At 42.3% G+C, this 24756-nt stretch overlaps 1 protein-coding gene across 7 annotated transcripts in view; it reads left to right on the plus strand.

Moving 5' to 3' along the window:
- Positions 1-24756, plus strand: part of DOCK9 (dedicator of cytokinesis 9) — a 255149-nt gene that overhangs the window by 216100 nt on the left and 14293 nt on the right. For all 7 annotated transcript variants that reach the window (XM_016203826.2, XM_016203830.2, XM_016203831.2 and 4 more), the window contains exons 39-48: positions 2126-2241; positions 7806-7943; positions 8050-8232; positions 9751-9864; positions 9984-10199; positions 11663-11720; positions 14108-14214; positions 20672-20794; positions 21489-21602; positions 23202-23348. In XM_016203826.2, the coding sequence (XP_016059312.2) occupies positions 2126-2241; positions 7806-7943; positions 8050-8232; positions 9751-9864; positions 9984-10199; positions 11663-11720; positions 14108-14214; positions 20672-20794; positions 21489-21602; positions 23202-23348 (1316 nt within the window). The remainder of the gene's footprint in view (positions 1-2125; positions 2242-7805; positions 7944-8049; positions 8233-9750; positions 9865-9983; positions 10200-11662; positions 11721-14107; positions 14215-20671; positions 20795-21488; positions 21603-23201; positions 23349-24756) is intronic.

Consider the following 24756-nt stretch of genomic DNA (forward strand, 5'->3'; position numbering starts at 1 on the left):
TGTAATTTACCAATGCATTTTGGGAAATAGATCAGTTGGGCAAAGTGCTATTTATCATTAGTGTGATTGCTACTTTCCTATAGAATTTAAGTCTGAATGTAAACACTAATATACCATTTGAACACTGTCTCCACCTGAAAGAGAGAGAGAAAGAGAGAGAGAGAGAGAGAGAGAGAGAGAGAGAAAGGTCAGTTCCATGCAGAGAAAGAATTAAAATAATCACCAAAGCCAGCTCCTTGTTACAGTTTAACCCAGACTAAAACTTTATTTGGGGTAAATGGTAGCCCTCCGTAAAGGGTCCTTCTGGCCTGTGTGATAGTTTTGGTTGGTCTAATAAAAGGTATATTTTTTTGTACCTTCTTGCCCCAGTTTGTGGTCAGTGTAACAATAATCATCAATCTGTTTTTCATTATCTCTGTATCTTACCAAGCAAACCTCGCTGAATGAGGAAATGCCTTAGCTTACGAAGGCAGTACAATGAATATCAGTCCTAAAAATATCCATCCGTCTTTCCTCTGGGAGATTTCTAAACCAAACAACAGAGATCAAAAGAAACAGAACCAGCATGGTGCAGACGGGTTATGTAGCGTCACTAAGGGTGCATGGACTGTGTCTCACCGAAAAGAACGCAATCCACAAACACACGACTTCAACCACCTTTTAAAAGCCAAGCGAAATCGGATGAAAGCACACAATCGTATTCTTGTAGCATTTTGAAAACCAACTCGGTAGCTTTAAAAGCTTTTTTTTCTTAACTTTTTAAAAATCATGCTATAACTGACATTTATAAAAGTCAGAATAACATCATGTTAGTTACTTTATTTTATCCTAATAATAGGTAGTATGATACAGGGACCTAAATAAGGAATTTGGAGTGCAGTTTCTGGTTTCCCCCCAATTCTGGCCTCAAGAAAATTCTCTAGGTTTTCTGTACTTCGTTTTCCTGATCTATGTACGAAATGTCCTCCTCTCTGGAGTATTAAGAAAATTACCTACCTAGTAAGTGTTGATGTGTTTTTGCTCCTGGGAGAAGGACATTACATGGGATGTTTTATTTTATTGCCATCTTTCTTTGTCATCTAGATCAGTACTGTGACATCTTTGCACCTCTCTCTGTGTTTCTGCTAATGCGTACCATTTCATAATTTAATACCTCAAATTGTATGTCAACCTCCATTTTTATTGGTACTAAATTGATTTTCCAGCCACATAAGAAGATATCAGTTTGTACTTAAATTATGATTCTTCAAGTTCTTTCCTTTTCTTAAACATTTCTTTCAGACACATTGGCTTTTGTGCTTTTTATTAAAGCAAGTAGACTACTGTTCGCAGTACAGTCAACTCTTGGTTATCGCTCCTGATTCTAGCTGATAATACCGCTCTCTAGGTTATTGACTGAACGCTTACACGGCGTTCACTATGTGCCAGGCGCAGTTTTAAGAGCTCCACAGATATTAACGAGTTTAATACTCGCCACAGCCCCTGAGATAGATACCGTTGTTAAATATCCCCATTCTACAGATGAGGAAACGGAGGTATAAAGAGGGCAAATGACTTTCCCAAGGTCACACAGCTAGTAGGTGGCCAAGCTGGAGTCCGTGGCCAACAGCCCGACCCTTGGCTCATCTTCTTATCCGCTGTGCCTTGCCGCTGCCTGTCTGTGTGGGAAGCTTTGGACATCTCACCCTCCCTCACCCCTATCACCATCCTTCAGCTCAGCCAAGTGGCCCGATTGACTGACTCCGGCCCAGGTGCCTTCCTGGCTCCACTGTTTACTGTGTAACGTCAGACAAGTTGTCTCGTTTTTCTGGGCCTCCATTTCCTTACCTGCAGAGAGGGTTTAATAATGTACCTATTTCATAGGGCCATGGAGGGATTAAATGAGATAATACGTGTAAAGTTCGTAGAATTATGGCTGGCACATAGCAACCACACGATCAATGTTTGCCGCTATTACTTCCCTTCTGAAGTTGAAAAAGAGTTATAATGAAATGGAAACATTCTTCACTACCAACCCGTAAAAAAAGCGTATAAATAATCAAAAGTTGACTGTGGCTCTGCATCCTGCCAGCCCCTCTGTCTGCCGTTGCCGGCAGTGAGTAACCCCGTGTTGTAACCCATGCAGGCTACGGCCACTCGGACGCCGATGTCCTTCATCAGTCCTTACTGGAAGCCAACGTTGCTACTGAGGTGTGCCTCACGACCCTGGACACTCTCTCTCTGTTTACACTGGCATTTAAGGTGAGTATGGAGCTTTACCTGTTAAATTCATTCTGCTTTTTCAGCTGAACCAGCAAGGACTATTTGTGTTGTCTTTTTCCTTCACCAGCTGTTTCTTTCCCTGCAAGGAAATCATTAATCCTTAAATTCCCTTAATGAAATTGCTGCACAGTTAATGACCTGAATTCCCTGAAACATAATAAAGCTTAACTGGCCAGGGTGTGCCATGGGCGTGCAGGCTGTGGAAGGCGCCTCTGGAGGGGGAATTTACCTGGACAATGGGCTGTGCTGTGCCCCCAAGGATGATGAATATGAAAACTTAGGCATTTCTGCCTCTACTCCCTTTAAACATGTCTGAATGTGGTAGTGGTTGGAATTAGATATTTATTCAGCCCTGGCCAGTGTGGCTCAGTTGGTTGGAGCGTCATCTCATACACCAAAAGGTGGGACAGGTTCAATTCCCAGTCAGGGTACTGACCTGGGTTGCGGGTTCCATCCCCAGTGGTGCCTACAGGAGACAACCAGTTGGTATTTCTCCCTCTCTCCCTTCCTTTCCCTAAAAATCAGTGAAAACATCCTTGGGTGAGGATTTTTAAAAAAAAGAAGAAGCATTGAGTACAAACACATCCACCTTTTTAAATTTTGAAAAATCTGTTACATAGTAGTTAAGTAGTAGAAGCATTTTGGGGACAGAAAATAAAAGGTGATTTTGGTCTTATGTTTGGGTTTTAGGAAATAGTATTCAGGTAGGTGGAGGTGGTCTCTTTAGGCACCCTCTTGCTTAGGAACCTAATGCTCTCCATTCTTGCTAAACGATTACTTCTGTTTCCAGCACAGAAGGAGAAATGGAATGAGTATTAATATGCTGTGAATATTGAAACACTGTGTTCATTTGCAAGGGTATTTGGAAACTACGACCTAACTCACTCTCTGCTTTGCTTATCTCCACTTCTCTCACAAAGCACATTTCTTTATTAGAGTAGAAATATTTACCCTGGTATCATGTCACTTTACCTATAATATGCCTTTATTCTTCTTAGTAGCCATGCTGTACTCATGTCCCCTGAGCTGTCATTACTAGGAACCCTGCCAAGAGACAAGGAAACACAGATCCTAATAGAATACTTGTGGGGGCAGCAGTGACTTCGTGCAGGGAGTCTCCATTCTGGTGGCACTCAGAGTGTGGTTCCCAGGCTGCCAGGAACCACAGACCCTGGGAACTTATTCGAAACACAGATTCCCAGGCCCCAGCCCAGGCCGACTGACTCAAACTGGGGATGAGACCTGCTGTACTAGAACCATGTTTGGAACCTCTTTCTATATTCTTTTGGATATTTTTAGTTAAAAATGGTTATGTAAATAGGCAGTGAAGTTTTTAATGTGAATATTTGCCATTATACTTGCATCAGTGCCAACCATGAAGTTCAGAAAGTAGTTGTGACACTTTACTCTCTGCCTACAAATGAGCCGGGAGCCTGGAGCTGCAAGGCGGGTGCACATCTGCCTCGATGGATGGGGCAGAGGCACGTGCCGCGCAGGTATGGTCTGGCAGCACCGTGAGAAGAGTGACAGTTTCCTTACTAAGCAGCCTCTAGTTCTTACGTGGCCCCCTTTAAATTGCTTGCTTCCTATGAAAGAAGAGTATTGGTCAGAGTTCCCATATCGCCAATGTCTGGCCACCAAATAGGTTCTGACTCTCGAGAGAGAAACAACATCTGATAAACTGGTTGTAACTTTTATTAGCTGAATATCTTTGGGGACTTCATGCCTCCAGACCTAAGATTTCTCAATTGTAAGACTGGAAAAATAGTATCTGCCCCAGAGGGCTGTTGCTCGTTTAAAGTGAGATGACCCTTGAAAGGGCCTACCGCTTTGCTGATATGGACCAGCCCCAATACACATGGGAGGTGGCCATGTATACAGAAATACCATGGGCTTAAATCCTAAGTCCACTGTTAGCCAGATTTTAAGCCTTGGGCAGGTCAATTTGACATCTCTGTATCCTGATTTCCTTACCTAGAACATGGCAGTTATGCCTAACGTGTGATGGATTGATTCTGTCAGAGTCTATGTCCCTGTGTGCCAAAAAGTTTGATGTTTTGAGCTGAGTACCCCCTCCCTGTTAAAAACTGGAAAATGGGCAAACATTATGGCATCAGTGGATGTCATGCCAAGCTGTAGGCTTACCTGGCCTAGATTCCCAGGTTTATGACACTGGCACGGCAGCCACTGGGATCTTCCTTTGCAAATATTTAGTCAGCTAAGGCATCAGTTGGAGCATATCGGAAAAATTAAATTATTATATTGACTTAACTGACATAATTGTTTGGAGAAAAATTGTCTTCCACAGATACAGCCCCATTGTTTCTGATTTTCTTAATTGACTACATCTAATACATTGCCAAAGGCAATCAAGAAGTCATGTTCTTAATGAGAGAAAATATTTGAAAAGATTTAAGGCCTGAATTCTGGTTGTTATTATTATAGTAACTTCCTGCTATTTATTGAGTGCCTTCTGAGCCTAAAGCATCAATCCTCACAACAGCCTGGCCTAGTAGATCTTCTTACCTCCCATGCTGGAGATGAGCAGATTGAGGCAGAGACAGGTTAGAAAATTTGCCCATGATCACTCCACAACTGGCCTGTCAGAGCCCTCGCTCTCCTCTAAGGAAGGGGTGTGTGTGTGTGTGTGTGTGTCAAGGTAGGTGAATGAGCTCTTATAGAGGGGAAAATTGCCAGGTACTTACCAAATGCTGGTACGACACTAGGCATTTTCATGTTATCTCATTTAACACATAAAAGGGTGTGTCTGTAAACCAAGGTAGTTACCTGTAGAAAAATATGGTTCTTCTCTGGCTGATTCACAATGCCTGCTAACACTACCCCAAAACAATGCTGATCTTTAAATAACTGGACATATTTTTAATGTGTCCACAGATTTAACCTGAAATGTATTTTTAGCAATTCCATGTAGTGCCTTTTCTTGACCTGAGCCTCACAATGAGAGCCAGGACATGACAGTAAAGAGCTAGGAACAACCAGAGTGAGGAGCATTCGGGTAACCGGGGTCTTGCTGGGGAGTTTGTTTTTGGTTCCCATGACCATGGGTCTGGTCTGCAGAGACTCATGAGGTTTAGGTCATCTTAGCAATGGGTGAGCATCTGCAACGGAAACAGCTCTTCCTTAACTAGACTTTTACAGTTATTTGTAAATCAGTGTACTAATAAAAATAAATGCCATATGCCTAGGAAAAGTGCAACTGTCTTGAATAGGTGTAGGTGTGGTTCCAGATGTCTCACGTGGGCATCCAAGGGTTATGTTTTTCTCTTGTTCCTGGATCTTTAAAAATTACTGATCTTGTGTGTTTTTCTCTGGAAGACCCATTTCCTTGAGGAGGCCACGTCCAACAGTCAAACCTGAATCACATCAGACAATTCTGAGAATTATTTAGAACCTGTTCTCCACCTTACTGGTTGGGATAAGTCATGCCTTTCATATTATTCTTACATCTTACTTAATTTCCTGGGTGAAATTCTCCCGTCCTCAGTCAAAGTCTATAAAGATAAAAAGGTGGAAATAATATACATTCCATGTGGTGATTTCTGAGTGCGAACATGAAGGGGGATGTTTGCTTTCCTTTTTTTACCTCCTGTGGGCCTTAGTGAATGTTCAAAACTTGTTTACGTTTGGTTAGTGTCTATGACTTTCTAATTAATGAGAGACGGAGAGACACAGGGAGAGAGGAAATTGATTAGAAAATTAAGGTAGGCTGGGTAAGTGGGGGAGTGTCCAGGAAAAAAGGTCCTTTAGCCCTTTAAATGAGGGCTTATTTATATCTTAGTGTAAGTGAGCTTTGAGATCAGAACTGAAGATCATTACGTCCTGAAAATGGGAAGCAAAACCTTGACCAGAGAGTGTGAAAGGAAAAAAATTCAACTCCAGAGAGAGGAACTTAAAGATGGGCCAATTCAGACAGCAGGACCAGGGTTCTCTTCTGGATCGCTCAGCAAAGCACGCTGAGAAAATAAAAGCTCACATCCAGATTCCCCCAAACCTTAATCCACCCATAATTAGGAAGGACCGTGGTTCCTGGGAAAGTGGCGTTCACAGACAACAAACTATGTAAACAGTTCCCAAAACACTGGAAACAGCCTTTTTTTTTTTTTTTTTTTGGTGCCTGAACAGCTGCTCATGGTTGAGAATTGTATAATATTCACTTAATTAAAACACATTTTCTGCTCATTAAATTGCTTCTCTTTCACATGATGGAATTCAATACTGTGCCTCAGTGTTTCATGATATAGAGATCACTGTGAATTCTAGGCATCCTGCCAGCTGTGAATACATCTGTGAATTACTAAAAAACAGAACTTACTCCTTCAGTAAAATGTTTTTCCAACAATAAGATGTGGTAACTCATTACTATTACTCCAGCCATGATTTGCTATGTCACAGAATTACTTGTATATAAGTTATCTTTGTTCATTTGGCTAAATTGTAAGATTGGTTTGAGATACTGGCCTCTTGACATTTTTTTATTATAGTCATGTTTGCCTACTTGGGCAAAGTTGCACGTGTGTACCCTCTCCCAAACACACACCTTTGTTCAGCCAGGCATGTCTGTATTTGGAGATGCAGGTCTTTAGTGTGACACGTGTTTAAACACCGTGGCTGTATGCTGGGCTCTAGGTGGGTGACACCTCTGTCTATTAAGTATGAACAGCAGTCCATGGGAGTTAGCCATCCAGACTTAGAGGGTTTAATTAGTGTGAATTTGCTGCTGGTATGAAGGAATCTTGAAGGTTGAAAATTAATTGTGATCCTCTCGTTCTGTCTTATCAAGTAAAATCCATGGCATGTCAAAATCCTGCTCGCTACCACTAACTGAACTAGACCAAAGTATGTCAGGTGTTTCCTATACCTGACCTCAAGTCATCACAGTAGCTGTTCGAGGTCAGTTTTAGGGTTGTCTGTTTTACAGATGAGAATGGTGAGGCCTGGTTTACTTCCAAATCCATGCACACGATAAATGGTGCCTAAGCAAAGCCTGCACGGTTTTCACCTTACCAAACTGATTATTCGTGGCTTATCAGAGTGCCTGAGGAGATGGGGGGACACCCTCACTTTCAGAAGACCTGTTTCATATACCTCATGTCAGCATTTTTTCCAGTCCATTAATTAGCCAACACCTGTAATGGCACGTTTTTGTTGGAATTAAAATGTCACAAACATTACCTTTGTATTAGTTGCTGGTGTGCAGTAAAAATAAGGAAATAAATAGAAGCCAAATCAGTACTGAGGACCAGTGGTCTTTTAAACCATCTTACAGTTTTCTGGGAAGTTTTGTAATTAGTCCCTCTTTTATAGGAAAAAAGTAAACTCTCAAGCATAAATTTTTAACAGGCTTATTTATAATACAAGAGGAATCTGGGCTTTCCTAGGGGATTAATGGCAGCATTCATTTAAATTATAATTTGTCTTACTTAGTACCTGGAAAATTTAACCTTTGAGCCTTAAAATTGTGTGAAACCTATGGGAGGTGTCTGATGTGTCTCACTAATCGGGCCATCCTTTTGTGTTTTAAGAACCAGCTCCTGGCTGACCATGGACATAATCCTCTCATGAAAAAAGTTTTTGATGTCTACCTGTGTTTTCTTCAAAAACATCAGTCTGAAACAGCTTTAAAAAATGTCTTCACTGCCTTAAGGTCGTTAATTTATAAGGTAAGTTATTTCATCAGGGAGGTCATCATTGACCGGCGTACAGTTTCCTCTCGCACCTGGAGGTGAAGGGCTCGCTGACCGGGCCTCGGTTACCTGCTTTCTCTAGTTTCCCTCGACGTTCTACGAAGGGAGAGCCGACATGTGTGCCGCCCTGTGCTACGAGATCCTGAAGTTCTGTAACTCCAAGCTGAGCTCCATCAGGACCGAGGCCTCCCAGCTGCTCTACTTCCTGATGAGAAACAACTTCGACTACACTGGGAAGAAGTCCTTTGTGCGGACGCACTTGCAAGTGAGTGTAGCTTAGCTTTCCAGGGCACGTGTGCTCTGAAATTCTCTCTCAGCGGGAAAACTTAAAGTGTCATGCTTACCAATTTACCTCTGCACAAGCACTGCAAGATTCAGCCTCGAGGTGGAAACTTCCAAGTCACGTTGACGGGTTTGGTTTATTTCATTCTCCACCGTGTAAGATTTAGGCCCAGGATGTGTTTCTGTTGGTAAATTAACATTTACACACAGAATCAACGTGAGACTGACCAAAAGCCCATTTGACCGAGATATGTTAGAATCTGTGTAAGGATGCCTCATAGTAACCATCTCAGGTAAGACACAAAAAGTCCAAAGTGGTTCTTTTCTATCTTCCATCTACTGACACACACCTGTCTCTCCAGAGTTAAAATGTCCCAAGTTCTGTGCTCGGAACCATGCAAGATATTGAAAAGTCCTATGTATTTTTATAGTCACTCTTTTTCTGCAGACATATATAGGAGTGCTCTCGTCATCCCTGTGTCTATTCATTTATTTAAACAAGTATTTGTTGTTTGCAAAGTACATGCTAGGATCCATGGATCCAACCATGAACAAAACAGAACCCTCTCTTGGCCCCCACGGAGTGTACATCCAGCTGGAGGCTAGACAGACCCTGAAGCTCTTGCGGTACAGGGTGCCCAGGGCCGTAAGAGAGGGACGTTAGTGCACCAAAGAGGGGCGTCTGGCTGGGGGCCGAGGAGGCCTCCGAGAGGACGTGAAGGCCGAACGGTGCTTAGCAACCCAGACGAAAGGGCCCATCCAGGGAACTGGAGAAGATGCTTATAGTAGAGCTGAGAATACGGGTGAGAACAAGTTGAGGAGGCGTCATTGCCTATTTGGAAGGATTGCCTGGACTCTGAGAGTGGATTGGGGGAGTCAATACCTTAATCTAGGGAGACCTTGGGGAAACCACTGTCAAATCTAGGCCAGAGAGGATGGTATTCTGACCAGTCATGGTGAGGTTAGCAGGAAGGGGGGGTTGAGTTGACAGTACTTTGTGATTGGCTGCATTTGGGTGTGGTGAAGGGAAAGGAGCAACTGAGGATGGCATGCATACATTGTAGCTTGTGTAACTGCATAAAGGCAGTGCTATTCATTGACCCTAAGAAAGCTTCCCCCATAGCATAATTAATGTGGATACTTTTGAACAGAAAACGCAAAGGACAGTCTGCTTATGGAAAGTTCAAACCAAAAACCAAGGAGGTAAATGCTAAGATCTCTCTTTTTATTAGAGAAAGTGATAGGTGAGTAACTATCCGAGTGATACCAGCTTATCTGATTCTCATTCCTCCGCACTCTCCTGATTACCGTTTTTCTATGCGAATAAGCTGCTTAATGATAGTTAATCACCTTCTGGAATAATTCTTGAAAGGAGTGATCCCTGCTCAAAACTCCCCCTTTGCCCTGTCTTCATGTACATCCTCACTGAAGGCAGGAGCTAAGCCTGGGTGAGGAGTCATTGGAAGTTGAATTGATTTGCTCCCATTTGTTTGTCCCTAAGGTCATTATTTCCGTCAGCCAGCTGATAGCAGATGTTGTGGGGATCGGGGGAACCAGATTCCAGCAGTCCTTGTCTATCATCAACAACTGTGCCAACAGTGACAGGCTCATCAAGGTAGGTGGCCTGGTCCCATTGTCTTTTTTACCCCCAAGACTCTGCCTTATATCTACTATGTATGTGCACCGGCAGAGCACAGCTGAAAGCCACATGTCCTCCTTCCACCCCTGTTTCAGCACACCACCTTCGCCTCGGATGTGAAGGACTTGACCAAAAGGATACGCACGGTCCTCATGGCCACTGCACAGATGAAGGAACACGAGAATGACCCGGAGATGCTGGTGGACCTCCAGTACAGTCTGGCCAAGTCCTACGCCAGCACGCCCGAGCTCCGGAAAACGTGGCTGGACAGCATGGCCAGGATCCACGTCAAAAACGGGGATCTCTCCGAGGTAGCCCTGCAAGCCTTTCCATTGGCGCTTTTGAGAAAACTATACCCCATTCACTAGGAGAAGCCAATGTTGAGAAAAATTTCCCAGTAATTAAAAGAAGACAATTATAAGTATGTGATACTTTAAACAGTGTTAGGCTCAGGGTTACTTCATAGTTATCTAAGCATTTTAATAATTTACCAAATAGTAAGGGGATATTTGTGTCACAAAAGAGCACTGTTTGAAAGCTCTTAGAAAACATCCATATTCATGCAGATGTCTGCTAATTCAAGTGCACTCGGTTTCTGCATCAAAAATCCTCTCTAGTTCTAAAATTCCTGTATTTATGATAAAATTAAAATTTCCTGTTATTAAGGTAATGCTAAGGCATGGGTTTTTCCTTTGGAGGTTGTCCATTTCAATCTGTGGACGTGGTAGATGTCAGAGGGCCCCCTTGTGTCCAGGGCTGCCGTGTTTCAGTAAGCAAGCAGTGTGGGGAGGAGTTGGGTGCGTGGGCTCCAGAGACGTGCTGAGTCCCAGATCCAACATTTACTGACTCTGTGACACTGAGCCAGTTTTTAACCCCTCTGTGCATCAATGACATCATCTGTAAAATGGGGGGAAACAATAGGCTATAAGGCAAGTTCTGTGTTCCCATGTCCAGGGTTGTGCCTAAGGCATGTAGGCATGATCAATGATATTAACAAAGAAGCATAAACTTCTGTAATTGCTTAAATTGGTAAAATTATATTCTACGTCTGAAAAATTTTTAAACCATTTTTACATATTGATTATTCATGGAGTCCATTCTGTTTGACCATAACTTTAACTGTATGTTGGCAGTAATAAAAACAACTGCATGTTGTTAGTAGATGTAATTTTCCTCTCATTCTGACAAGAACCAGGGGCTCAGGCATTAGCACTTACGGTAGGTTCATTTCTAACAGCTATCTTTGATTTTTATAGGACCCTGGTGACTTTTTTTTTATCTTAAGGTTTTTATAATGTTATCCTTTAAGACTGAGGTATAATTTTGGTTTATAATTTTATGCTTGGAAGAAGTTACAACTTCAATTTTAAGTCCAGAGAAAACTATATTATCCCTTGAAATCTGAGTTCTCTCAGGATCTAGGAAGGCACGTGCCTTTTCTTCAAATGGTTATCTTTTCACTTTATGAGAAATGGTGCGGAAATCTTAAGAGTAAGAGAAAAAAAATGCCTTTTTTCTTTTACATCAAAATTTAATAACTAAATAGAAGCAAACCATAGCAAATTTATCACCAGTTATCTTAATTCACAATTTATTTCAAAATTTCAGTTTATGTGAATTGTTCCACATTTTCAAAAGATAAGATATCAGCTATTAGGAACACTAGTTGGTGCCTTGAGATCTAATATAAGTACATACAGTCATGAGATTTCTGTCTGCGGGCGTTTTGATCTGCTGTGTAAATTGTGATTCTGAGACATGTCTTTTATTACAGGCGGCAATGTGCTATGTCCATGTCACAGCCCTGGTGGCAGAATATCTCACACGGAAAGGTGAGGAATGATCCCTATGTTTTATGAAATGCATATAAAACTGTACAAAGCAGCAAAGACAAGCAAGAGCTGTTGAGAAAGATTTGGAGGCGGGTGTGTGTGTGTGTGTGTGTGTCTGTACATGTCTATACCATATGCATTGTTTTGTTCCCAGTCATGACATTTCCTTGACTTGGCAGACACAGTGGAAATGCCAATATCAAAAAGAAAAGTGGATGGCTTATTGTCACATAACCTCTTACTAATGGCTCCATTTCCCAAAAATTAGTTAATGAGCTTTGCCTCTGGGTGTCCCTGACCATCCAGTCTTGAGCTGAAGAGATTATTTTTCCCTTACGATTGTTCCCACTGGAACCGTTTATCAATCAAAAGAAAGTCTTAATGGGAGCTCATCCGACAGCATTTTCTGGAATGCAGCCCAGTTGGCTTGATTGTGTGAGGAAGCAGCCTTGCTGGCTGGAACCTTGCCTCCCAGTGGAAGGAGAGGGCCCAGACTGAGTGGTGCCCGTTTGTGTATTTCATATTTATTCCCAGATCAGCAGGTCATGAATCCTCTCATGTGTTCCTTTTGGTTAAACACCAGTTGCTCGTTTTCATTTCAAAATCAGTGCAGCCTCTAATGGCTGCGTTTATTTCTGCAGTGTAGAGGATCTTAGAAAAGTTGGCCGAGTGCATGTGGCCGAGCGCAGCAGCTCCAGATCTGCTAATGAGGAGTATGTTTACACAGTAAGAAATGACAGGAAGTCACAGATGCCCAGGCCAGTGAATTTCTGTATTTCTGGTGCAGCTGGCTATTTGGAATGAAATTTAAGGGAGTCTAGGCTTGCCATAGAGAAAAAAAGAGCCTGAAAGAGAAAAAAATTAAGAAGGGCTCCAGATTCTCTTACTACCAGCACGATATCCTGTTAAGACCTATTGTCAGGTAATACATTTCCTCATGTTTAGAAGCAGACATAGCCCTCCGACGGGAGCCAACCCTCTCCCCCTACAGCTACAGCACCTGCCAGAGGAGGCGCCAGGGAGGTGAGCCTGAGGGTCGGCCTGGTCCCTGGGGCCCCAGCCGCCCCATCCACATGACACTCAGAGGTGTGGGGATTTTCTTTTCCAACTCTGCATGGATGGCCTTGGCTCTCCTTTCTCCCTTCTGTTCCTCGCCTTTCTGGTTCAGTGGGCAAGGAGAGGAGAGCGCTTTGGCCGCCACTGTAGTAGTTCTACTAGAGTTAAATTGTACATTTCAGTGTCCTCTGTGGCCTAAATGTGGGTGGTTGGCTTTTGTAATTTTGCTTTTTGTATGTTGATGTACCCTCAAGCTCCTGGATTAATGCTTTCCATTTGTGTCCATAAAACAAAATCAAGGCTAAACTAGGAGAGTGGCAGAGACAACCCATGATGGCGCAGAAACCTTGACCAGTATTTAGCCGGAAAATCTCTGACTTTAGGATCTACTCCTTTAAGGCTTGATTTCAGAGTTCTGTGCATTCCTCTTTTCCCCAAAATATGGGAGGTCTGAATTCAAGTTTTGACTTCTGTTTTGCTTTATTGTGAGCAGTGATCTCAGAATAGAGTAAAAGACATTGTAAGTACTTCTTCACTTGACTATTTTTGCCTAGCTGACATTGTCCAACTGACATAAAACTTTTCCCAGTGACTCCAAGATGAGTAGAGGCCCCAGATAGACCATTATTGCTATTACCTCATCCAGGTATTTATCCCAACTCCAACCTTATACCATTCCGGCCTAGAGAGCGGAGTGCCCGGCCCCTGAAGCATTCGTGCTTGCCGTGCTCCTGCTGTCCCCTCGTGGGGGAAAGAGGCCTCTCCTCACCCTAGACAGCCCCGGTGCAACCGGCTGAGACAGCCTCTCGGCTCAGCGCTGTGGCTGCTGAGTTACATCTTGGTTTTGTAGACTGCGTCATGAGGGAGAAGGGCAAGTTCTGTTCGGAGTTCTGGGGTACCCGCAGCCTGAGGGGGTGAGGCGACAGCTTGACGGAAGCAGAGTTATTTTGGGGTCCAAGACTCTTCTTTGATTGGCCTTGGCTTCTTTATTTTCCTGGCATCTGAACACATGTCATCTTATCAAACCAAAATACTGTTTATTGGTTGTTATTTTATAACTAATTTGATTCAATACATATTTCAGTTCATTTACAGTTTAAAGACTGCATCCATTTTAATAAAGGCGGGTGAAAAATAAAGAGATGAGAAAAAGAAATAAACTGAGGAAACAAACAGTGGTCCCCAGGCTCCCATGGGAATGCTCTCCTGAGACAGAGCGGATTTCAAAATCGGTTGTCATTCAGTGCAAAAACACAGGGCAGGAGGACACCTCAAGGCTCATCCACTTCCAGGCGAATAACTCCCTCCCTCCCCTGCTGTTTCGCTTCTAGGCATGTTTAGACAGGGATGCACAGCCTTCAGGGTGATCACCCCAAACATCGAGGAGGAGGCCTCCATGATGGAAGACGTCGGCATGCAGGACGTGCATTTCAACGAGGTGAGTGCCCGGCCCGCGAGCGTTTTCAGTGACTTGAGTGCTTATGGTTTGCCCTACGAGGGCGTGGAACAGAGGCTTTTCTCTCTGCACCTGCCGGTGACACACTTTGTCTAACTAAAATAATGCTCCAGACACCCGAAACAGCAGCAGAAGATTCTGCCATTCTCCCTTTCTAGGAACCCCCCTGGACTCTGGAAAGAGAGTTTGAGGAGCCAATTAGTAGGCAAGTGAGGCCAAGAGGTCAAACTCTTGGGGCGAAAGGTCTAGCATCTTGGCCATAAAGTTTCTCATTCTTTCCAGCAATTGATTTCTCCAGTTCATGGGTTTTATTGCTGTTTTCATCTGACTTTTAAATCAGTGTCTCTGACACGAGACTTCTCCCCAGGGTCCCCAAACAGTGAAAGCCATGAGAGGCCAGACTGGGTTTGGGGGCAGGGCAGCCCCTGACCAGGCTCCAGGTCCTGCCCCCACCTGTGCTCTGTAGCCCTTATTCTGCACCGTTACTGAGACCACCCTGTCCCGCCCCCCGCAGCGACCAGAAAGCTCGACATCAGATCACTGTAGCAATTTCTGTGCGTTGCCAAAACAAGGATCACCTTGCAGCTACTTATCTGTAACTAGAGTTTTGAAATGAAGCTAGAAATTTGAATAAATGCCAGTTTTCTGCTTGTGTTCCCTGAATTTCCTCTTTCTTGACTATGTGCCAGGAGGGTTTTTCTCAGGTGCCCTTCCTCTCCTCCACGCTGGGCAGAATGGAACAGTCAAGGGAAAGCTTTTTAGTCCTGCCCATCTTTTAAGGAAAAGTAAAATTGTCTGTTTCTTCATGTTGAAAGAAAGAACAGAGAAAGGAGTAAATATCTTCTGCCTCTGGAACACTTGTTTTCATGTTACGGAGTCCTACAATTAATATTATGAGGTTTAATCAGGCCTTGCGGAGAGGTAGGAACTGTGCACACGGTTCAGGAAGTCTCTGAGGTCCTTACTTTTCCATCTGAGTGTCTATGCGAGGCTGGATTTTCTTCGCATACATCATCCAAAACAACACTGAACAGATCGAATGGAGAAGTAGATATGAGAAGCCAGGTTTTTCCTGTGATAAAGTCAGACGTTAGAGAGTTGTAAAAACGTAAAACAATGCCACTCTTTTCACTAAATTTTTTTGAAAATGTTATTTTCTTAATGATATTTTTGTTAACATGCAATAGGTTTGTTGTTGGTATTTCAATTAAGTTAATAAGTATTTTTACTTTTTTTTTTCAGTTTTCAGTTCTAATATTGTAAATATTGAATGACAACACATACGTAAAGGTTCTTAGTCATTTTTAAGGAGTTCTCAATAATTTTTATTCCATAGAAAAGGATCTTAAGCCCCCAAAGTTTAAGAGCCACTGTCGTAAAATGTCTAGTCTCAGATGACGCTCTAAATTAAAACAGGAGAAAGAAGGATAATATGTTGTTTTTCATATTTAAATATTAAAATAATTTTAACCAAAATAGATAAAGTTTTCTTAGTATCCTGGAAAAAAATTCAGGTTGGTTATTACATGGCATTAACAGTTCAGCAATCTCCATGCCTTGAAATGCCTAGACAGATGGTATTTTTTTTTTTTACTTTGAAATATGAAACTTGTCACTAAAGTAACAGGGCCTATGTACTCTTGGCTTTGAACGCCTCTCCTCAAGCCAAGTTTTAACTGGGTTGTCCCTGAGAAGAAGCTTGAAGGGATTTTCTCCTTCAGATCTTTGGGGTTCAACATTTCATTAGAATTCAGTAAGGAGAACAGTGATGTCAAGAACAATTAAAGATTTGAAAGTTAACAATTCTCAGGGACCTGTCCTGCAGAGATGATAATATAAAGCTCAAGTTTGCAAATCTGATTAAATAATAGGCTGGAATAATCACTACAGCCTGGAGAATTAGCTGGTGAAATCAAGGACAGATTTTATTGGGAAAATTTGTGAATGGCACCCACTCTGAGCAATAGCTGAACATGTAATAGGGATAACTTTATCAGGCATTTTCAGAATATGGATTTTCCACCCTGTCCTTGAAGCATAAAGCTGGTAAATCTTTAACAAGGTCCATAGTACATGACCATCCTTGATAATCAGGATGTGACATGGGGTTATAGAGTCCTGAGCAAGCCCTGCACATCAAGACTGAAAGGAGCCAGGAGGGAAAGAATAACATGTTCTAAAAGCCAGGAAACAGAAATTGCCACGTACATTTTTCCTTTAGCTACCAGGATGTTTTAAGAAAAAGAGAAGTTTGAAAATCTCTGTCAGGGAAGGGAATAGGTGTATAATACATAGCTTAATAAAAATCATTGTCCTTTTAATCTTCATTATTAGATATATTTAAATGCCTTTAATGCTCTCCTAAATGATTTTAGAGAAGCTACCTAAAAATACACAATTCTCCTCCCAGCAGGCCTCAGATGAGTCTTTATTGGTGGCAGTTCATCTTTCCTGACTGATCTCAAAGGCACACTCCCTCCAGCCACTTTTTGATCAGATAAAAAGGAACATCCCATTTCTGTTTGTAATTTTGTTTCACAAATTGGATCTTGTGCGGACTGGAGAATTCTGAGTCCTCTATAGTGTCAAATTTCTACACAGCCCTGTAGTTTTGAGCTCCCTTCCTCGTTATGCCAGACAGAGTTCTGGAAGGAAACAGGTGGCACGCTCTGGAAATTGAGAAAAGCCTAATAAAGGGACTATTTTGAAAGTTTGGACACCGTTTAGGGAAACCAACAAGGAATATTGCAATTCCCTTGAGATTAACAGCAGCTGGGTTACTACCCCTCCATCTGTGGGCTAAGGTTGGGGAGAGAGAAAATACAGAGGGACTCCCTGATAGGACCTGTGGGCTTTATTTAGGGGATGCACAATCCTGGAACCCTTGCCAGGCGGGAGCCCTCGAGTAGCCACCCCACTCTCACTCTCCTCTCCTCCTGACCTCCAGTCTCCCCCTGGGCCTTCCATTGGCCAAATCAGCCAGGAGCCAGCCAGCAGTCCTGGTGCATCCGCCTCCCAGAGCACAGAGCGAGGGAGGGCAGGGCTGACAGGGACTCTAGAAGGGAAAGTGGAAAATGCAGTCCATCCTCATTATCTACCCACTTGCTAAAATTTCTTTGTAACCCCCCAAAATCACTATTCATCAAGAGGGTTTTATGGTCACTGGGGACATGCAAGAGCAGCAAAGAATTTTAGTTACCTTTTCCTAACTGAGGTGGAACAAGGTAACATTCTGCCTTCTTGGTTCAGCTCTCAGGCTGTAAACAGGTGTCCTTTTCTATTTAGTGCCATGTTTTTCACATTTTTGTTCTTTTAGTTGGTGATTTTGCTGTTTCAAATGGCCCCCAAGGGTAGTACTATCTAGTGTTTCTGAGCACAGGAAGGCTGTGATATTCCTTACTGAGAAAATACTTGTGTTAGATGAGCTTGGTTCAGGCATAAGTGCTTTTGGCTGTGAGTTCAATGTTAATGAATCAACAATATATACTAAACTAGATGCCTTTAAACAAAAACACATGTAAACCAAGGTGATGTACTGATTGGTCCTTGAAAATTTTGTAATCAGAGGCTCTTGGGAACCTAGCCCTGTATTTCCCCAAGGAGGGGTGGTTCAGAATTCACTAATTCATTGTTCATGGTGACTTTATACAATGTCACTACCACGAATCATGAGAATGAGAATCGACTGTATCTAGCACACTCAACTATGTTTCACGGAGTAGCAACTATCACCATTGGGTGTAGCAAACATATGAAGTTAACCAGGCAAGTCTCTGGCTTTTATTAGCCAAACTGTTTCTAATCAGAAACAATTGCCAGTAAGAAACATAAAATGTTTACATCTGCAGAACATCTCAGGAGATAGATATAGTGATAGATATAGTGATATGGATGATTCTTCTATTTACATCTCACCCAAGCTTGATGATTGTAACTAATAAAGTTGTCTAAACACCCCCTTTTTCTTGACCGAGAGTGCTCTTAGAACCATAAAAGTTATATAGTATATTCTCACTATTATAATGATTCCACAAAACAATAGCAATGGTTAGTAATGAACTTGACCCATGGAACTCATCTAATGCTCTACCCTTGGCTCATATCAGGACATATCCCCCCTGCTTCATTTTGCAGATACTTGCTAAGCTTCCTTGGCACTGAGCTAGGTGCTGGAGATACAGGGTGAGCAAGATGTTGCCCCTGCCCTAGCAAGCTATACCGCTGTTGATGCTTTCTTCCCATTGAGGAAAAACACCTAAGCCACTGTCCCTTGGAATATGAATTGCAAGTTGTCTTAGTTCTTTGTGATCTGGAAATGTCTGTACTAACAGAAATTGACTCATTCTATAAACTGTTGTGTGCTGACTTTGGGATATGTAAATGAGATGCCTGCCTCAGAAAGTTTCACTTAGTGCAGTAGTCCTCAAACTTCAGTGTGCTTAGAAATTACTTGTATTCTTGTTACAAATATAGATCCCCCCCCCCGTACCCTCCCACACAGACACCCAGATTCAGCTGGTTGGGTATGGCACCTGGGAATCTGTATTTTAACAATTTTTTTTTTAACAAGGTGTTTTTTTCCAACTGTATTTTGAGAAACAATAATGTAATGGCAATATGGATTATGTCATAAAGTACAGCATTGCCCAAGCCAAGTCACACACTCACAGTTATACCCAAATGGCAGATAATAGAGATAATATCTAGCTTCATAGGAGAGGTTAAATTAAATTAATCCTAAGATGGAGCAAATGGCATTTAAATGAAAACATTTTAAATATCCTGCACATGCACAGCATTAGTGTGCTGTTTCCACAGAGAGGTGGTGAGTGCCCTCAGTGTATCACTGTGGCACACTTAAAAATGGGACTGGCTAATTACATTTTAAAAGCTTCCTCAGTGACTTATGAGCTTAGTGCACTGAGATCTTTTTAAGGCTAGTCATAAAATGCGTACTTTCCAGATGCATAAAGTTCATTGAGGGTTTTTTCCCCAACCAGTAATTAGTTACAGTTCCTTGCATATATCAACAATTTAGAAATATATATATATACACATATGTATATATACATGTATATATATATCGAAATTTAAATTTTAAACAAGGTGGTAAAAGCATCAGGCTTTCTATATGATTGCCTTTCAGAGTCATTACTATCTGACCATTGTCTGGATTAGTTCTGGTTTTCAGGTGCAGTTATTGCTGAGAACCGAAAGTCAGTTAAATACATGGAATTCCTACTGATTTCTGTGCTCCAGTGTTTAGTTACTATGAGGCCAAGGATGCTGCTAAACATTCTGTAATGCACAGGGCTGCCCCCCAGAGCAAAGAGTTGTCTGGCCCAAAATATCGGAAATGTCACTGCAGAGAAACTCTCCAAAGCTATACTGATGACAAATAAGCTCATAAAAATATACTAAACATCATTAGTAAAACTCCACTCAAATGGGCTTAAACAAGAAAGGTCAAATAAATTGGCACCCATTCGAAAATTCCACAGAGAGATTGACAGCAATCAATCCAAGTGTTTAATGAGACAGTTGCTTTGGGAGGGAGAGAAGGAGGGAGGGAGGGAGAAAAGGAGGGAGGGAAGGAGGGAGGGAAGGAGGGAGGGAGGGAGGGAGGGGGAGCCCTCCACTCTTACTAAGCAGACAGGCCCCTGGCTGTTCATGAGATGGATGCCAGCCCCCGTCAAGGTCAAGCTACATGCGTGCTGCCTCTCAGGTTCAGTCTCGTGAGAGCACTTCTGTCCCCAAATCCCAAGCTGATTTACCCTGATTGGCCTGTTTAGGTCATCTGCCCACCCATGATAAAGCAATGCCTGTGGCCAGGAAACAGATTTATGCTGATTACTTTAAACCTGAGCCACATGCCCCAACTCTTGAGTTCTGGATAATGTTAGCTTCCTCCAAAGTTTAAGGATTTTAATGGAGGCGGGGTGACTACCGAGACTTCAGGAAATAGAAATCTCCAAGGGAAGGTGGAAAGGATGTTAGTGAAGCAGGCGTAATGCCTGCCGCACACCAACACTGAATTATTCTGAGATGCTTAATTTGGGTTAAAGTTGTGCTTAGTAACTCTTCATGTCTCAGCATTGCCATCATTCCTCAGGGGAAAATTTTTTTCTAATTATATGTAAAGAGAGAACTAAGAACAAAAATCAAAATCCTGTGTGAGAGTATCAATGTCAGTTTTTCCTTGCAATTAACAATACAGTGTGACCCTTCATTTCTGCTTGCAGACGTGCTTGCAAAATGGCTCATTAAAAAAGAACATAGCAGTGAGTTGTTACAAGTGTGGAAGTTAGTGTTTAAAAATACTCTGTGTTGAAAGGTTCCCCCAGCCACCCTAACCGGTTGGTTACACCTTGTGCGAGGATACAATGTCGTGCTCCCCAGTAACACTCCTCTCTGGCCCACGGCCTTCTCCTCTGGGCAGGACGTGCTCATGGAGCTCCTGGAGCAGTGTGCCGATGGACTCTGGAAGGCCGAGCGCTACGAGCTCATCGCCGACATCTACAAGCTCATCATCCCCATTTACGAGAAGCGGAGAGACTTTGAGGTATCTGAGTGGTGTGTTTTCCCAGTTTAGAGGACACTGGAGTGACATATATATAACCCTAGACTTTCTTACATGCCAAGAGAGCAGGCAGGCCATTTTCAGAGATGAGCACGTGGTCTCCACATGGTGCTGGCTCGTCGGCACCCTCAGGGCCACCAGGCGCCTCACACACAAGCCCCATCTCTGTACAGACCCCAAATCTTGAACAACAAGGGTTGGTAGTTCTGGCACTCCATTTTTGAAAGGTTGCCAGGAACAGTTTTATAATCATCAGGTGCCTTTTTTTCTCAGTACACTTTGTTGTTCCACCTGCATGGAAAAACAAGTCTCTTCCATTCTTTCTGAGCTGGGAGGTCATCCAGCTTTTCTTAGTATATCAAACAGAGTAGGAAAATCAAGGACTAAAAACATCATTATAGGACTTTATCATCTCCCACATTCACATTAACTTGAAAGCAGAATTTGTTACTGCATTGTGGGAATTTGGTGGGTCCTCATGTGCACGCTGGCCCTTTGGGTAGGAAACATGACAATTCAAAAATGATCACTACCAGTTGTGCAATCAAAATATATTCATGATTTTTTTTTTAAACTCAAGTCCAAGGATGTTTCACCCACACGATCTCATTTGTTATTTTTAAGTTGATTCTACTAGTTGCAAGTGGGAAGAAATGGGTTTTGTTGTGCTTTCCAGAGGCTCGCCCATCTGTATGACACACTCCACCGGGCCTACAGCAAAGTGACTGAGGTCATGCACTCAGGCCGCAGGCTCCTGGGCACCTACTTCCGAGTGGCCTTTTTCGGACAGGTGAGCCTTCTCTGTTCTGTAGGCTGTCTCAAGTCCTCCCTCCCCCTTTTTTTAACTCTATAAAATTGTATTTTGTACCTTTTCTGCTTTCTAGAAATGCAAATTTGTTGAATTTGTCATATTTAGTATGATTCTTATCTTCCGCAGTAGTAAACTTTCTGCTTTTTTTTTCTTTCTTCCTGTCTTTTCTTTATTACTTTCTTAAGGCAGCGGTAAGTTCTCCCTCCATCAGACTTTCTTAGCAGCACCTTTGGTACTTCACGTGGTTTGCAAGTTTCCCTTGCAAGTCTGTATGTATATCTGTCCAGTCATTACAGACTCCAAAAGCATTAACATTTTGTTCCATTTACAGAAATAAATCATCTGTTCCTCATACATCTATACTGCATGTTTTAAACCAAAATTAAGACTTCCTGGTTTCTTTTGACCCGTGCATCTCTACCTCTTGTAATATAATATCTCCACCAGTATATTTACCATTGTAATATTTCAGAAACCCTGTTTGAAAGGGTTAATTTAAATTTAACTGAACGTTTAACCTCCAAGTCTCTAACATGATTAAATGGTATAAATTATAATCCATTTATTTAGGTCGGGTGGTTTTTCTATGAGTATTATATAACATTCAATTTATCCTGTTATTGTCTTTTATAACTTTATAGCAATACCAGTTTACAGACAGTGAAACAGATGTGGAGGTAATTACAGTAAATGCTTAATAAGTAAATAATGTAGTGAAATTACTGCATCTAAACTCCTAGTTTGATGTGGGTGTTTTTCGTTTCATGTAAGCCTGCATTTTTTTTTTTTTAATATATATACTGTGGTTTTGGCACCATTTTCTCTCTTCTATTTTAGATGAGAAATGTTTTGTTTTAATTTATTTCAAATATTAACCCCAATCTGGATTTTTAAATTTTCGACCTTTTTCACTTCCCATGTAATACTAAGCCTTGTTTTATTCAGACATGATTGGTGCTAAAACATGGTGATAATGAAAATATTGGTTATATGACACCAGATATGACTGGTGACATTAAAAATATTTTCTGATATCATGCTACGGCCCTTTAATATTTTCCTTATCAATAAAGCAAAATTGAATTTATACACACTTTACATAGCTTTTGCTGAACCCACTCCGGACCTGAATGCTTCCTCGTATGCAGTAAAGTCCTGTATGAGTGGGACCGGTCAGGAGAAGCCGTGTGTGTACCTTTCTGAGGCCCGCCTTGAGCAGGCTGCTGAATCATTTCCTAGTGAGTTCTGTTTCTTGGGAATGTGAAACAGGCTTGAATCCCATCATCAGGCTTCACCGAGAGAACACAGCCTTGAATCCCCAAACCTCTCATTTCACTCCACACTTAATGACAGCATTCTTGAATGAGTTTGCAATGTTGTGTTTTTCCTTTATCTTTGCACCCAGACTTCATATTATTATCATTCTCTTTCCTATTTGAAAAGCCTGTCTAATTAGGATTTTATTTTATAATCATTTTTTTTCCTTTTTTTTTAACCCTTGTAAAAAAGAACCCTTTCTGGGTCGTAGCCTTGGTCTTGTATTTGGTGATAGTTCTCTAATTGTGCTCTGTGTCACAGGGATTCTTTGAAGATGAAGACGGAAAAGAGTATATTTATAAAGAACCCAAACTCACGCCTCTGTCGGAAATTTCTCAGAGACTCCTTAAACTTTACTCAGATAAATTTGGTTCTGAAAATGTCAAAATGATACAGGATTCTGGCAAGGTAGGACTATGTTTGGAAACATTTTATGGCAGTATAATATTGTTCTGATTAGGAATGATTTGCAATATATATTAATAAATGTGTATAGAAAAAAAAAAAATCAAAGACCCAGGAAAAATTAAGAATGGTTGGCCTTAAGTGACAAGTGTATGTTTTTCTTCTTAACACCTTTCTGTGCATTCCAGATGTCCTTCATTAAGCAAATTTTTATTTTATAATTTTAAAAAGACATTCATTTACAAAATAATGTCTGAAAGGATATTCCTTCTTCAGTCCAGATATTTAGAAACTCTGTAAGAGGAGGGTCCAGGGTTTCTGTTTCTCATAGCACTTCTCCGTTGCACTCAGCACAGGCATATTACCTGACACTCTGATTGGTGGACATATGGACAGATGGACCAGCAGATGGACACAGCAAGGAATGAACTAACTAGCCAGCACATTTGTAGGAATGAGACCTACCTTCTACCTAGAGAGGCTGTCCTCTGCCATATTGCTCTCATGCAGACCCTTTCTGAGCCTGCTTTGCTTTTCCTGCACATGTATATGTCCCACTGTGTTTAGGATGTCTCCGGGAAATGGGTATCCTTTCCCTTCCAGAAACTCAGGCCAAGATAGAGCCCCTGTTCTTTGCATTAAAAGTGCTTCTCCTGCTCAGTTTCTAGCAATGATAAGCTCTCCCTCTTTCTAAGTCCACCCTTTAGGATGTTCCCTAGTTCACTTTCTGTCCTGAGCCCCAGTGTCTGGAATCTGTCTCCTTGGGGCCTTCATTTTCTCCAGAGAAGAATCTTCCAGCCTCCTGCCCAGTGGTGGGGAGGGGACAAAGAAAGGGCAGGTTCTGGATTCTGGATGCAGGGTACTGGCAAAGGCTGGAGGTTCCACGTTGGGCCTGCGGCCTTTCACCTACTTGCCCTGTGTTCCGCTCTGTACCTTATTCCTGTTTTCCACTGACATTGGTGACCCCACTTAGACTTTTTCCAGGCCAGTTTCTCTAAGGAGCATTCTCTTGTGGGGCAAAGACTAGGGAAGGGAACCTGGGGTTCTGCCCCTCCAGATGGACTTGGGGCGACTTGCCCTGGTTTCTGCCCCACACCTCCCCTGGTCATCCTAATCCTAGTGCTGGTGCTCCACAGGTATCAGTCCGGTCAGGCTGCTGTAACAAACACCATAGACTGAGTGGCTTATAAACAACGGAGATTTATTTCTCACAGTTCCAGGGGCTGGGAAGTCCAAGATCAAGGTGCCAGCAGGTTCAGGGTCTGGTGAGGTCCTTCTTCCTGGTTCATAGGCGGCGGTCTTCTCTCTGTGTCCTCACGTGGTGGGAAGGATGGGGGAGCTCTGGGGGCTCTCTTTTCTAAGGGCACTAATCCCATCATAAGGGTTCTACCCTCGTGACCTAATCACCTCC

This window comes from Miniopterus natalensis, chromosome 2 (genome assembly GCF_054644295.1).
Source record: "Miniopterus natalensis isolate mMinNat1 chromosome 2, mMinNat1.hap1, whole genome shotgun sequence".
NCBI classification, from domain to species: domain Eukaryota; kingdom Metazoa; phylum Chordata; class Mammalia; order Chiroptera; family Miniopteridae; genus Miniopterus; species Miniopterus natalensis.